General features: G+C 35.9%; 1 protein-coding gene across 2 annotated transcripts; it reads right to left on the bottom strand.

Annotated features, from left to right (window-relative positions):
• Positions 1-2471: 2471 nt before the first annotated feature.
• Positions 2472-8498, bottom strand: LOC107626594 (U1 small nuclear ribonucleoprotein 70 kDa). 2 transcript variants are annotated; one of them, XM_016329508.3, is made up of 11 exons: positions 8199-8498; positions 7876-7985; positions 7577-7691; positions 7411-7490; positions 6333-6408; positions 6177-6241; positions 6027-6089; positions 4676-4757; positions 4437-4599; positions 3839-3907; positions 2472-3628 (listed from the first exon to the last, which is right to left on the bottom strand). In XM_016329508.3, exons 2-11 carry the CDS (start codon positions 7975-7977, stop codon positions 2950-2952), a joined length of 1494 nt encoding a protein of 497 aa, XP_016184994.1. In that variant the 5' UTR covers positions 7978-7985; positions 8199-8498; the 3' UTR covers positions 2472-2949. The 2 variants fall into 2 exon arrangements, with proteins under 2 accessions (XP_016184994.1, XP_016184988.1); XM_016329502.3 differs by having other exon boundaries at positions 7876-8014; positions 8199-8480.
• Between the last annotated feature and the right edge of the window lie 6286 nt (positions 8499-14784).

The following is a 14784-nucleotide window of genomic DNA, read 5'->3' as shown; positions in this document are numbered from 1 at the left end:
CCAAATGGTATGACCCAAATAAACATCCACATCTTATTGAAAAGAACTATCCGCATACAAAGTAAAATGAACATCCACCTTAGTTGATAAGAAACAACTAACAAGTTGACCAAAATACCATCCGTGCTCCATGTTTATGGCGTAACGCAAACCCAACTTGAATTCAAGCAAAATTAAACTAAATCTAATCCAAACCACATAACAAAAGAAACCTACGGAGCATGTGTATGCAGAATCAAACAAATTAAGTAAAATATCAATGGTATACCCAAATAAACATCCACTTTAGAATGAAAAGAACCATCTGCATACATAGTAAAATGAACATCTGACTTAGTTGATAAGAAATAAATAACGAGACAGCAACCGTGGGAGGCACCGGGGTCGCGATACAGCGGCGACGATGGCACAAGATTGCAAGAAAGCGGTTGCGACGGCTGCATGTGTAACACGATACAACGGCACTCGCGGCCGGGTTCGCACTCGTGGACGAACGGGCACCTCGCGACGGCTCTCCTTCCGGTGGCGGAGGAGATCTGTGTAGGCGGGTCGGCGGCACATTGCGGCGGAGGTATGAACGGCAGGCGGTTAGAGGAAATGGGAGAACGATGCGAAGAGATGGAAGGTGACATTGTTTGAAAAAAAAAATCAAAAATAAAAAAAATTAGGGTAAAGTATTTTTTTTGTCACTAAAAATTGACAAAAGTTTCAAAAATATCCCTAAGTTTTATTTTGTTTCAATTTTGTCCCAAAAGTTTTCGATTTGCATCAAATATATCCTTGATAGCTAATTTTTCAAAAAATTTAAGACCAATTCAACAACAATTTCATAAGAACAACTTTCAACACAAGCAAATCAAGCATAATTTTTATGCATTATTGTTAGATTGGTCTTAAATTTTTTCAAAATTTAGCCGTCGAAGGTATATTTGATGCAAATCAAAAATTTTTGGGACAATTGAAACAAAATAAAACTTAAGAGTATTTTTAAAACTTTTGTCAAATTTCAGGGACAAAAAATATACTTTACCCAAAAATTTAAAATTATGTTTAAATCTAATTAATTCAAAAATTGATTTTTAAAATTAAAATTAATTTGTCTCTTTTTAACTATTATTTACTTTGTTCAGAAAAAACGTTGTTCCTAAACTTTCTCTTTTGAAAATTTAGATATAGTCTTTAGGTAAAGTTGTTAATTAAAAATTGTTAAAATAATTTGAGATATTTGATTAAGAGCTTATTTGGATGAGTATTTAAGAAAATATCTTTTTTCGAGTTATCTTTTTTCAAAAAGTCTTTTAAAAAAGTAAAAATAATTTTTTATGTTTGAATATCTTACATAAAAATATTTATTTATTTATTAATTATGTTTGAGTACAACTATATAAAATTATTTTTTATTTATTATGATAAAAAATTTTAAATAAATTTTTTTTGAAAAAGATATAAATTATGACTTCTAAAAAAACTATTTTTTATTTTTCTGGTGTTTTTATTTTTATTATTAAAAATTTGTTAAACACGCTAAAAAAATATTTTTTCAATAATTTAATGACACCTAAATAAGCTCTTAACTGTTATCTAACGGCACTCAATTATCAATAATTAATATAAAAAATTGAAAGACTTCTTGTTGTCTTTGATTAACAATTAATATAAAAAATATCTTTAGAAGAATTAAATTTTAATTATTTTTTTTACCCAAAATAAGATTTTATTCATTAAAGGTAAAATTTTATATTCATTGATTTTTTTTTTTTAAATAAAAGTTAGGAGTATCAGTATGCTTTTCGAAAAAAGAAATATCCAAAGTCCAAACTGAAGAAAAAGAATGTAAATTAGTTATATGAACAAATTTTTGTAATAAAATCCAACCTAACTTTCTTTTTCTTATACTTCTCTCTTTATTTTTTCTTCAACTAAAATTTTTTGTTGTTAATCTTTAAGTTATTAGACTAACTTAATTACTCAAATGACTTCGCCATATAATATTACGAATGAATATATAAAACATTAATATAATTATTTTTTATTTCAATCTTGGTTAAAGACTGATTTAAATATCCACTATAGGATTATTTAAATATAACTTAAACAATTTTAATTCTTTTTTATGGTTTTAATTTATATTTTCGTTAATTTTTTTTCATCCGCACTTCTACCTCGTCGTTTATCAGAAAAGAAAAAAGTTAAATTAGGAAGTTTTTTGAATTAATAAAAACTGAAGAAAAAGAAAACTAATAAGAGTTTCCCGAAACAACAAATTACTAGTGTTTTAATAGTTATACAATGAATGCTATTATGTTTGTGAACTTTATCATCTTTTTTTCCTTTTTCTTTTCTGTATTAAATAGATCGTTGAGAAAAAATACTACTAAACAAAATTAAGTAATAATGGCCACTTCGTATAAGTGTAGTTTAGGCATTAAAGTCAAGTTAGACAAAATAGACTGCCAAAGTGCCAATAGCACTGACAATGTAATTTAAGCATAAGCAACACCTTATGCTCCTTCATTACATTAGCAAACTGATGCAATTAACTGAAATACAGCAACAAACATGTCTACAGATGAGTGTCAATAAGCAATTCAAACAACCGTTCCCACCACAAAAACTGAAATAAAACTAGGGATTCTAAAAATGTCTGACCAAAACAAAACCAACAAGTGCTAATATTTTAACGTCCACTTCCACAAGACGCTTGAAAATCAAAGCAGCAGCTGTAAAGCTTTCAATCTAAGACAAGAAAATTAACAAAAACACGTATGGATAAAAAGCAACAACAGTTCTGTTGTGTTTTAATCATTCCATGCCTGAATCCATCAGTAGTTGCAAAGCTAACCAGTGGAACCAGATCTACACCAAGTAACCATAACTAGCTAAGAGGAACACTGAATTGAAAAGCAATGAATATCACCAGTGAAGTTGAGATGTATTACGCTCAAATTCCTAGTAATCGTACTCCCGAGAATGGGACCTCTCTGAGCGTCGGTATTCACGGTCCATATCTCGATTTCTCTCCCTTTCATGGGGTTCAGATGTTGCCCTCTCAGTGGGACAGTCATCTTCCATCCTATCATGATCAGGATACTGATTGTAATCTTTACCTTGATCATCACCATAATCATATTGCACTCGTCCTCGATGACGTTCATAGTGGTCATAGGAATCAGGATTATGGTCAGGATCTGCATGCCTATGTCCATGTGCAGATTGATTGTACCACCCACGATCATCCTCAGGTTCATAGTCGCGATCTCTCTCACCATGACGGTCTTTATCATGTTTGAATTCATGATGATCATAATCAGTTTCCCTGTCATGTGAGCGTCCCCTATCGGTTTCCCCGACTTCATAATCCCTATCCCTGTCACGATGACGATCATGTTCACGATCCCGGTCGCGATCTCGATCCCGACCACGATCACGGTCACGTCCTCTATCTCGATCACGTCCACGGTCTCTCTCTCTGTCCCTGTCCCTATCCCTGTCCCTATGCCTATCCCGGTCTCTGTGGTGCCTATCATCTCTATAATCACGATCCCTTCCCCTATCACTAGAGTGTTCACGTGACCGTTCCCGATCCCTATCTCTGTCCTTACCTCTTTCCCGTGACTTTTCTCTGTCCCTAAATATCAGCAAGTAGCAGACTAGCAGTTAATTTAAATGGATTATAAAAACTTTGGATGAAAGAATTTTTTAAAATCTATGCCTAGAAACAACAGCATCCTTCCCTTTTTACCAAAAAGATAATGTGGGATCAGCAGTGATTTATTGAATGCCAAAAACAAGATAGGAGTGAAGCAGAAACATAGCAAAACACTACTGTAACTGTTACCGATCACCGTGCCGATCCTCACGCACTCTAGGTTCCTCAGAACGAGAAGGTCCTGACTGCAGCTGATCCCTGAACAAATAAGGTTACATTAGGATTTCCCTTCAACTGGGATATAAAATAGTGTTACTAGTCAACTAGGGAATACAAAAGTCAAGAAAAAATATTAATTGAAGATAATTTCTTGAGTCGCTTAAATCTTTTATTTCAGGAGAAGAGTTGACTTATACTTCTTGAGAAGGAATGGCTCATGATGGATAGTGGCAGATAGACATTTTACTTGAGCTCTATTCATATATACAACCATGTGAAGAATGACAAAAAATTCCATGCTAGAAAATCACATAATTCCAAAGTTGGCCAGAGGATCATTTTCATAGTGGCAACTGCAGACACTTTCTGTCAAATACAATACCAACTAAATTTATACCTAAGAAAACATGAAGCACCATAAGCACAATCAAATAATGTGAAAATATTCATCAACTTTAACAGTTTCAATTGTTATTATTCTATATGAGGACATTCAGAGAAGCCCAAACAAGTGTAAAAATAAGGAAAGAATGAAGTTTTATTAGAGGGTAGCAATTAGACCATTTACCTCCCAGAGTGATGTTGATTAACTTCTTCACCCCCCATTCTAGTAGTGCCAAGCCCACCACCTAGACGGCGAGGTCGCCAATTGGGAACAGTCCTCCCACGTTCAACATCCACAAGCACCCTTCTGCCCTCAATTTTTCTACCATCAGCTTGTTTATAAGCAGCTGTATAGTTACCAAAGTGTGAATAAAATGTAATACAAAAAATAATGACAGATCGTAGCATAAAACCAGTATCAACCTTTCATGTCTCTTGTGTGAAGGTATTCAATGAATGCATAACCCTTGGGCTTATTTGTCACCGTGTCAGTAACCAATCGAACCTAAATTGCAAGAAATTGGAAAGAGGAAAAACTTAAGAGAACATTATGGTATTCAGATCTAAGGAAAATAGTAAAACAGATGCTCCCTCACCTACAAATTAATTAAATTACAACTAAATGGAAGACTAATATTTTAATCCTAAATGGCACGGCAGACTGGCACATTGCCTAATTAGCCGTGCTCACCTTTGAATCACACAGCTCCCATCGCGAGATGCATCACCACCAGGAATAGTTGCAGATAAACTGATGTTTGGGGGGCCAATTAACAAGTAGTTGACTAGTGTCCCCTTACCAGGGATTTTATTTTAAAATTAATAAAATAAAACAACTATGGGTAATATAGAAAATACCATGACATCTTCTCAACAGCTGTTTTGGTTTTCATTGCCTTTAAAGCCAAAAATAAAGTTTTAGCAGCATCAAAAATAGGCTAAGAGCTTAAACAAAAGAGGAAGAGATTACAATACTCCCGACATATTTTTATCCAGTGCAGGGAAAGAACAGAAGTTGTCAGTCTCCTTTTCATGCTTGAAAACAAGGCAAAAGGCTCAATTTTGCAACATTGCTCTGCTCGACTAAAACACCATGCAGGAAAGCAGGAGGAAGAGCTTGAAATGAAGTTGGTTGGAGTTTTAAAATAGTTTACCATTTGCAGAAACCAATAATCAACCCTTACCAAGGATGTGTGGCAAGATACTAAGTTGCTGCTAAAGTAATTTCTATATACCCCCAAGCCTCAGGAACTAAGAAGATATCCTATCCACATATATTCAAAGAACTAAAGAAACCAACCAAAATAAAAAATACAGGGAATCAACCAAAATTTGGTGGTGCCACCAAATGTTGTTACCATACAAACTACCTCAGCGATTACAAATTAAGTCGGGTAGATTCATATTTACACAACTGAAGGCTTGAAATTTGGACATGGACAGAATGGGCTAAAAATTATGTATAGCTGATTAAATTCATTACAAGATAAATAGTCACAACTCACAAGACAACTTTAATTTAAGAATTAGCTCTTCAGAAGAAAGAGAAAACAGTTATGAAAAGATAACTCACTAAAAGTTAATTAGGAATTTTTGTATTTAATAATATATACTCACATATAGAAATTGTGAATCTGAAATTACATTTTTCAAGGTTCATAACATATAAAATTGCCAAATAGAAGACATAAAACAATAAAAATAAGGAAAATAGAGAAGCCAAAATCTATGCCACTCTTACCGAATCCCTTTGGGGATACTGAAAAATACCTACCCGTTTGATTGCACCATATGACTCAAACTCCCTTTTGATTCTGCTCTCAGTGGTCTCGTAACTCTGTTAGAAGAGAGAGCTAGTGAGATATGGCAAGCTATCGCTACGTAAAATTTCCATAAGGACACTACATTGGAAAATATAACTTACAAGTCTGGCCACGAACAAAGTTTTGTATGGATCTCCCGATACATTTGGATCGCTGTGTGGATCATCTGCAGAGAAGCAGATATAAGAACGGTGTTCAAAGAATACAAATCAGCAATATTAACATAGTCAAGATAGTATTAGTATATGAATCATCACATTTCTCTAGCTCCTCAGCAGCCTTTGCTGCTCCCTTCTCTAATCTTAGCTTGTGTATCCTTGCTCTTCTTTGTGACTGAGTCATCAAAATGAATCAAGTACCAATCACACGTTATGCTCTGGAAAATATAAATAATGACATTTAAAGTATTCTATGACTTGGATCTCCAAATTGGGCATTCAATGTCTACAAACAAAAACAATGGATATTCAATAGGTATCCATTATAACATGCCAAATCACTAAACATTATAATAAGGATCAGTCAGTTGTTCATATATATATTGGTTTTTACGATTAAGCTCTAGCAGTATTCAAGCTTTGCTAATTTACTAACAACATTTATGATGCAAGCAAATGCTGTTTCAGATCATCATACAAGAAACCAAGTGCTACAACTGAAAGAGGACAAAGCAGAGGAAGGTCTAAATATCATCGGCACAACTCATGAAATCTTTTATCGCAAAAGCTTAAGTTGTTAGGTCGAGACACATAAATAGATATATATCTAACATGCCCACTCACGCTAAAGCCACTTTTGGGCTTAAAGCGTGAATTAGCATAGGTTCATTTAGTCTTTTGCTAAAATTCTACCTTTAGGGGTATCAATGATCCAACTCTAGACCTTTGAAAATAAAAGCTCTGATACCATGTTATGATTCATGAAACTCTTGTCCAAAAGCTTCAGTTGTTAGGTAAAGACATATGAATGACTATATATCTAACAAACATATTTCAAAGTCTGGCAAAATGCAAAGCAAACCCAAATATTACAGAACTTGGCAATCATGACCTGACAGTGGATTAATTGATCAAACAAGACTCAAGATACAGATTAGCTACAAAATAATAGCAAGATATTGTCTCAAACATTAAACAACACTTCTTGGTAAGGCAAACTAACATAAAACAGAATACACCTTCAGATACACCAGTAATAAAAGAAAATTCAACAAAAACTCATTGCATAAAACCGTCCATCAACATACCAGGTGCAACAACCACCCAAGAACATGAAATTATGTACAACACAATAATATTGATCAGAATTCATTAGTTAAATAGAACAGAACATTACAGGAGTCTCGACTACTGGTTTAGGTGGAGCATATTCCGGATCGTCAGGCTCTGCGAACTTACTCACAAATTGCGCCATCCCTTGAGGAAAAAAAAAGTAAAATAAAGTAGAATAAACAACTAACGCACAAATATAAAAAACATGCCACCAAAGAAAGATTAAGCACCAGTTAATGGTGGACATTTTCTTTTCTCCGGAGGAGGCTTATACTCTAAAGGAGGCCTAGGCTCAAAAAGCTTCAATAGATTCGCTGTGAGACCAGTTGGGTGGCTCTGTCCAATCTGCGTAATAAAGAAATAATTAAAACTTAAAAATGGTACAAAAAAAATTCCGTAACCAAGAAATCATATCCAGACTCAGTCACGTGTAGAAAGCGAGGGCATTGGGAAAACGAATTTCATTATCTCTAAAAAGGTCTTCAACATAGAAAAATAGGGCAAGGTAAATATTGATGGAAGAGTTTACCAGCTTGAGCTGAAGGACGTTGGCGCGGTTCTGGGCTTTGGTGCGGGCCTGAACGGCGGCGTTTTGGTTGCGCATGAGAGGATCATTGCTGTAGTCTCCCATGGCTGAAGCTGAAAAGAAACGGAGTTTTACAATTCACCTGTTACAGTAACATTTAAAAATTAAAAAATAAAAATATTATTGCTGATGTATATCTAACTCTCAGTCTCTAACAAATCTAGAGACAAATTAAGCAGCACGCGAATTCTATCCAACGAATTTAGAGGCAAATTCAGAATCATAATCAATAATCAGCAATCAACAATCAACAAACATATTGCTACCTGACGTGCAAACGACGCGGCAAGGAGGGCGAACCACGAGGCAAGGAGATCGAACGGACTGAGAGATAACAAACAAGATAGAGCGGATAGAGACCAAGAAAGAGAGAACAAAAAGAGGTGTGAAGAACCCAGTCAAAGTCAGCCTCGAACTCGCCTTTCACAAACGGAGAGAGAAAGCGGCGGTGACCATCCGGACGAACGGAAAGCTTGACGAAACGAAGGATGAGAAGGAAAGGATTATTAATGTTTTCGACTTTCTGAGTGATACCTATACCTAAATACATAAATTGTCTACAAACTAGTGTCTAAAATTTTTTTTTAGTAAAAAGATAAATAGGTTGCTGACCTTTTTGAATACGAATATTTTTGTCTCTCAGGATTGAAAAATACAATTAAATTTCTCGTCTTTTAAAATGGCTGACAATTATACCCATCCGTTCAGTCGGAACTCAAAACGACAACGGAAGATACTGACGTAAAGGGGTAGAGAATGACGTGTCCGTTTTACCTGATGACATGGATGGTGGTGGTGGTGGTGTGCTTAGTAGACATGGTGGCTGGCAAAGGGAATAGCAAGCTTCGCTTGGTAAGAAGCAGCCATCTTTTACAGAGGTAAGGATAATAGTCGCATGTATACGTATGTTGTTGTTCAAATGTTTGTGACAATATAATGCATGGGATTGGGCTTAGGGGTGATTGCATGTTTTATTTCTAGTAGAAGAATGATAAAAAAGTTATGTGAAGTTTACTGATTACTAATTTTGAGGTACTTGATCTAGGGTTTAATGTCTGATTTATGTTGTTGTGGATAATACAGATGGATGATATATATGTGATACCTGTTTTTCATCACGGAGGCTATTTTGGTAGAGTATCCGGTGGAAATCTTGAGTATATTGGTGAAAAAGTTGAAAAATTTCCGAAGATGGACTTGGATTTCGTGAATTTTAGGGATTTAGTGACATTATTCAAAGGTCTGGGCTATGCATCATACATGGTAGTTTATTGGTATGATCCAACAAGCAGTGACATTGAGTCTGGACTACACATTCTGAGAGGGGATGCAGGAATAAATGAGATGCGAGAGAACAAGATGAGGAATTCAAGTATCTATGAATTTTACATTTACTTCGACCACCCCGTGGATGAGCCACAAATAGTAGAAGAAGATGCTGATGCAGAAACGGGGGCAGAAGAATTTAATGATCACATTGATGTTAATAGTATCATGAGGGAGCTTCAGTCATCATCATCCACAGAAGATGATGGGGATGATAGTGGGGAGGACGAACTATATAAACCTCCCCCAGTTGTGTCTGAAACTGTGTCTGATGATGGAGATCATTAAGAGTAACCCCGGCTCGACTGCAAGAGTTGATGTGAGGCCTATCCCTCAATCCCTCCCTGTCTTTGACAAAATATATATCTGCTTTGAGAGTTGTAAGCAAGGCTTTAAGACTGATGTAGGCCTTTCATCCATCTAGATGGAGCTTTTCTGAAGACATACCACGGAGGCCAACTACTGTCAACAGTGGCACAGGATGCGAATAACCGATTTTACGTAGTAACATATGGAGTTGTAAGATCAGAGACGAAGGAATCATGGAAATGATTTCTCACACTGCTCTAGAAAGATCTGGGTGATGCCAGTCAATTTGGTTGGAACTTTATGTCCGACCAACAAAAGGTTAGACTTTTAATCTGTTTATTTTTTCGATAAATTATGTTAGCATAATAGTGTAGCATATTAATTACTGCATTTATGTCTTTGCAATATTATGTGTTTGCAACGTTATGTGTTTGCAGGGTCTGCTACCAACTCTAAAGGAGGTAATGTCGAGAGCACATCATCGGAACTGTGTCATGCACATGTGGAAGAATTTCATAAATAGGTTCAAAGATATGCACATTAGAGACATAGTATGGGAGTGTGCTAGGTGCACAACGAAACCAGAGTTCAAAAAGACCATGGAGAAGTTGAAGGGGGTGAATAAGGCAGCATGGGAGTATCTGATGAAATTTGAACCAGCCACTTGGATTAAGGCTTTTTTTAGCCATGGACCCAAGGTGGATAACCTAACTAATAACATGTGCGAAGTATTTAATGCAAAAGTGGTTAAGTACAGAATGAAGCCAATTTTGACTATGTGTAAAAAAATCAGGTGCTACCTAATGAGGAGAATGACCAAACATATTAGGCTGTTAGAGCACCATATTGGAAAGCTTGCACTAGTCTAGGAAAAAAGTTACAGAGGTGGATAAAACCCAGCAACAGGTGAATTGCTGAGTGGGTGGGAGATAACGAAAGAAAAAAATTTGAAGTCAGCAGAAAAAAGACCAAAGTGGATGTGGATTTGATCAAACATACATGTTCATGCAATGTTTGGCAATTGACCGGTACATGGTTTATTTTGAAAGATTTTCTTTATATCTGTTCTTATATAATGCTAGGTAATATTTGAATTATTTTGGATTCAGGCATGCCATGCATTCACACTGTTGCTACAATCAGAAAGGGGCATGACCAGCCAGATGATTATGTGCATCTCTGGTTGTGTATGGAATCCATTCATAAGACATATGCACATTGCATAAAACCAATTCCTAGTGAGAAATTTTAGACTGCCACTGACCAGCTCAGGCCTGCTCCACCACCCATCAAGCGACCTATTAGGAGGCCAAAGGTACACAATTGCAACAAGGACCTTGTTGAGGCTCATATTCAGGGGGACAAGTTTAAGAGAAGCTTTCAAGTTACGTGTAACAAGTGCAATGAGAAAGGCCATAACTATAAGACCTGTAAGGGAGCACCAAGCAACCCAACCTGGAAACCAAAAAGGAAAAAAGCTAAGACTGTTGAAAACACACAAGCCTTGGTGCTGCTTCCCCTTTCACAATCAGCCCATCAACCAGAGGTAAGTATCCCTGTTATGCATTAGGATAAATTTGTGAATTTTAAATTTTGTCAGTGGTTATGATGTCATTATATCTCTTTCTTAAGGACTAATTTGTCTATTGGGTTACCTTGCTGGATCTATGTTGCATAGGATCAAAACTAGACATAGGGTGAAAATTTTGCTGAGACTAGTGCTGTGCACGAAAAGTCTCCAGTATACACTCATAATGCCAATCACTTTATTCTTGTCCCTGAATTTAAACAATTGAATATCTCGGTTACTTTTGCAGAATAATGTTATCAGCCAGAATGCTGCTGGACTACTAACCAACACAAAAATTTAGGTAGCAGCATCAGGGTCTGCATCAGTTGCTGCACCACTCACTACTCAAGTAGCTGCAGCAACAATACCATTTGCTCCAGTCCAAACTCCATTCAGGGCTTCATCCCAACTGCCAAGAATTGGGCAACCCAAAATCTCACCTGCTGCCTCTAAATTTATACACAAGCAAATAATTTTCAGGTCCCGAACAAGTGCAAATCCACCTTCAAATTCACCACCAAATCCACCCCCAGATACACCCCATACTCAAAGCACCAGCACCAGTGAGACACCATCAAAGGAGACCTTGAAAGTAGCTGACAGTGGGACCACAGGAATTTTCAAGTTCATCCCAACTCTTGGATCCAACAATCAGAAGAACTGAACACAACTAAATGAATTTCTATTTTTGGTCCTAGTCATTAGTATGAATTGAACAATACTGTCTACTTATCATAGTTTGGCAAACTTGTTTACATGCTAACCAGATGTTTTGTTATTTTGTGGCAAACTTATGCTGTTATATTTGGGATTAAGTCATATACATTGTTGTTTCTATTTTAGTTATAATCTATGCAGAATTACTACCTTATATAATAGGTGATTTGTAGTATTTTTTACTTGTTCAAACTTCATAGAAAAGTGGATTTAGTCCAACATAGACTTCCTATTAAATAGCCAGCAATGACAATTTTCATTACAACATCACCATGTACATCAAATCATCTTCAGCACTTTAAGAAACATACAGCAACAATAACAACAACTACACTAATCAAAGTAATATGCCACAAACTCATGTTTTTTTTCTTCTCAATACATAACAGTTTCCTCTCCAACTCTTCCATTTTTTTTTTCCAATTCCTGACTTTGGAGCAGTTGATCTTCAACATCTACTCCCCCAACATCATCCACAGCACCCAATGCTTGCACCTCCATGGCCCTAATTTTTTTCAAGTGTTCATCAAGGCAGACAAAGTATCGGCAGTACCCTTCTTTAATATGGAGCAAATTTTCAGAGAATCACCCAATTAGACACATTACAGTCTCATCCAACTATTGACAAAATAGTCACTTACCTTGAAGAATGGACACCCGAGAAATATTCTATTGGGATTAGTTGCTGTTCTTGACTTGTAAAGAATGGCATATACGCCACAGAAGCACTTTGGCGTAATCCCATCTCGATCACATCCTCCTGCAACAGCGCATGAAGATCCCCCTCCAGGTCTTGTGCATGAAGAACCCCCCTCACTCGTCATGGACGATCGCACCATCAGCGGCCATGGGTTCCACATCATCAGGTAAAACAGACACGTCATACTCTACCCCTCCACGTCAGCATCCTCCGTTGCCGTTTTGAGCCCCAATTCGACGAAGGGGTATAATTGTCAGCCATTTTAAAAGGTGAGGGATTTAATTGTATTTTTCAATCTTGAGGGACAAAAACGTCCGCGTTTAAAAAGGTCAGGGACCTATTTGTCTTTTACTCTAATTTTTTTTTGACAAATTATCCAAATCAATCCCTCGATTTTTAATATCAAACTTCAAATAAAAAAAACTAATTCATGAAAAAATAAAATTAATGTTATATCTATGAATAATAGATTTTAATTGACAAAATTAATCAAAATCTCAAAAATTATTTAAAGTTTTTAAATTATACTTTCTAACATTTCTTCATCATTTTCACTCAATCTCACCATCTTTCTTCTTCTTTTTTTACCGCTATCGTAACACCCATTTTTAACACCATTATTAGTAAACTCTATTAAGTCCATTTCTTTTGTTATCAGTGTGCCACATAAAATTGATCCAATAACTACAATGTCCTCTTATAAGTTGCATTATTACAATACCAAAACAAAGTTACACACAACATTCACACCAAAATTTAAAATCTTAATTTTATTCTAGTATGCTATCATTTTAATATAGAATTAAATTCCTATTATTCTAATGGATAAAAGAGTAAGAGCCAAATATTCAAATCTTACCGAAATTGAGATTTTGAGAAAAGACAAGTATATCAGTGGGGTGGTCGAACGACTGTCGTAGAGGGATGTGGCTTCCGGTTGAAATTAGCGAATTGCTACTGTCTTCGAGCGTTGTAGAGGAGGCATCGCGATTGGTCATACTAGACCCTCAAACGGTGACATCAGAGCCATTGAGGAGATGGAGGCATAGATGATAGGAAGCGGAGGGAGGCTTTGGAGTCGATGGGGGTAGCGTTTGGTGGCGAACCAAATAATGATGAAATTGCCAAAGTAGAAGATGGAGGCAATGAAGCTGGGATGGTTGTGGGTGAGTTGATGAAGGACGATAAAGCTGGGCTTTGCCAAGTTGAAGGTGAGTACAGTGGTGGAAAAAAAAGAGGAAGAGGAAGAGAGGTTGTGAAATTGAATCGTTAGTGGTTAGAAATGGTTATTTACTCATTGCAAAATATACAAAATAGTCATACTATTGTTAGATAAATATAGTCCTAATCTAATTTGAATTGTTAGTCACTAATAGTGACAGCCAACATGTAGGAGTGGCAATGAAGTAGGTAGGGGTAGGTTTTTATCCTACCCGACCTCGCCTGGCTCTACAATAATTCTCATAGAATTCGTTCCATTTCTATTCACATGTAGTAAAAAGTTGAACCGTATTTCGTGTAAATCCCACGTAATTAGTGAATAATTAGTCAATAAATTAATTATGAATAAAAAGAATTAGAAATTAAATTTTATTAATTTATTGTGGTAAAAATATTAAAAATACAAATTTTGTGACTAATTTTAAAGAATTTGACTCAAAATCGGACCAACGAGCCAAATAAGTTGAAAATCCGAAGCACTGTTTGCGGCAGCACGATCACCGTGTCGAGCTCTACAAAAATCACCAAACAATTTGTAAGATAAGTCTTAGTTTCTCTTCCAACTGCTCACCCCTTCATTTTCGAAAATCTTGAGCAATTGTGTTGAGATTTTGTTGAATCTTAGTGTTTAGGATCGAACTAGCTTTGTGGACTTGCCGGGTCTTGTCCCAACTTTTTGTTGGTAAGGTGAAAAACCTCTAACCCTCGTGAAATTGTTAAATTAGCAAACCCTATTTTGATTTTGTGGTATTTATGTGGAATTAGAGTGAGATATATGTTTTGGAGATAAATTTGCTGATATCAGTGACTAAAAAACAAATCGTGGAGGTTGAATTTTCGTTCGGTGAGGATTCGGGGCTTTGAACACTTGATAGACGGAGAAATTTGAGGTGCTTTGGCATTAGGGAGGAATCGGCCAATGTATGATTTTGGTTTCTCGTAGATAACGTATAATGTAACGTGAAAACTTAAGCTAATGACCATATGATAAGTTGAATTGTGAGAACTT

This window comes from Arachis ipaensis, chromosome B1 (assembly GCF_059453495.1).
Source record: "Arachis ipaensis isolate K30076 ecotype BB chromosome B1, ASM5945349v1, whole genome shotgun sequence".
NCBI classification, from domain to species: Eukaryota; Viridiplantae; Streptophyta; class Magnoliopsida; order Fabales; family Fabaceae; genus Arachis; species Arachis ipaensis.
Note: the sequence above shows the minus strand (reverse complement) of the source record. Positions and strands in the feature narration are given on the sequence as shown.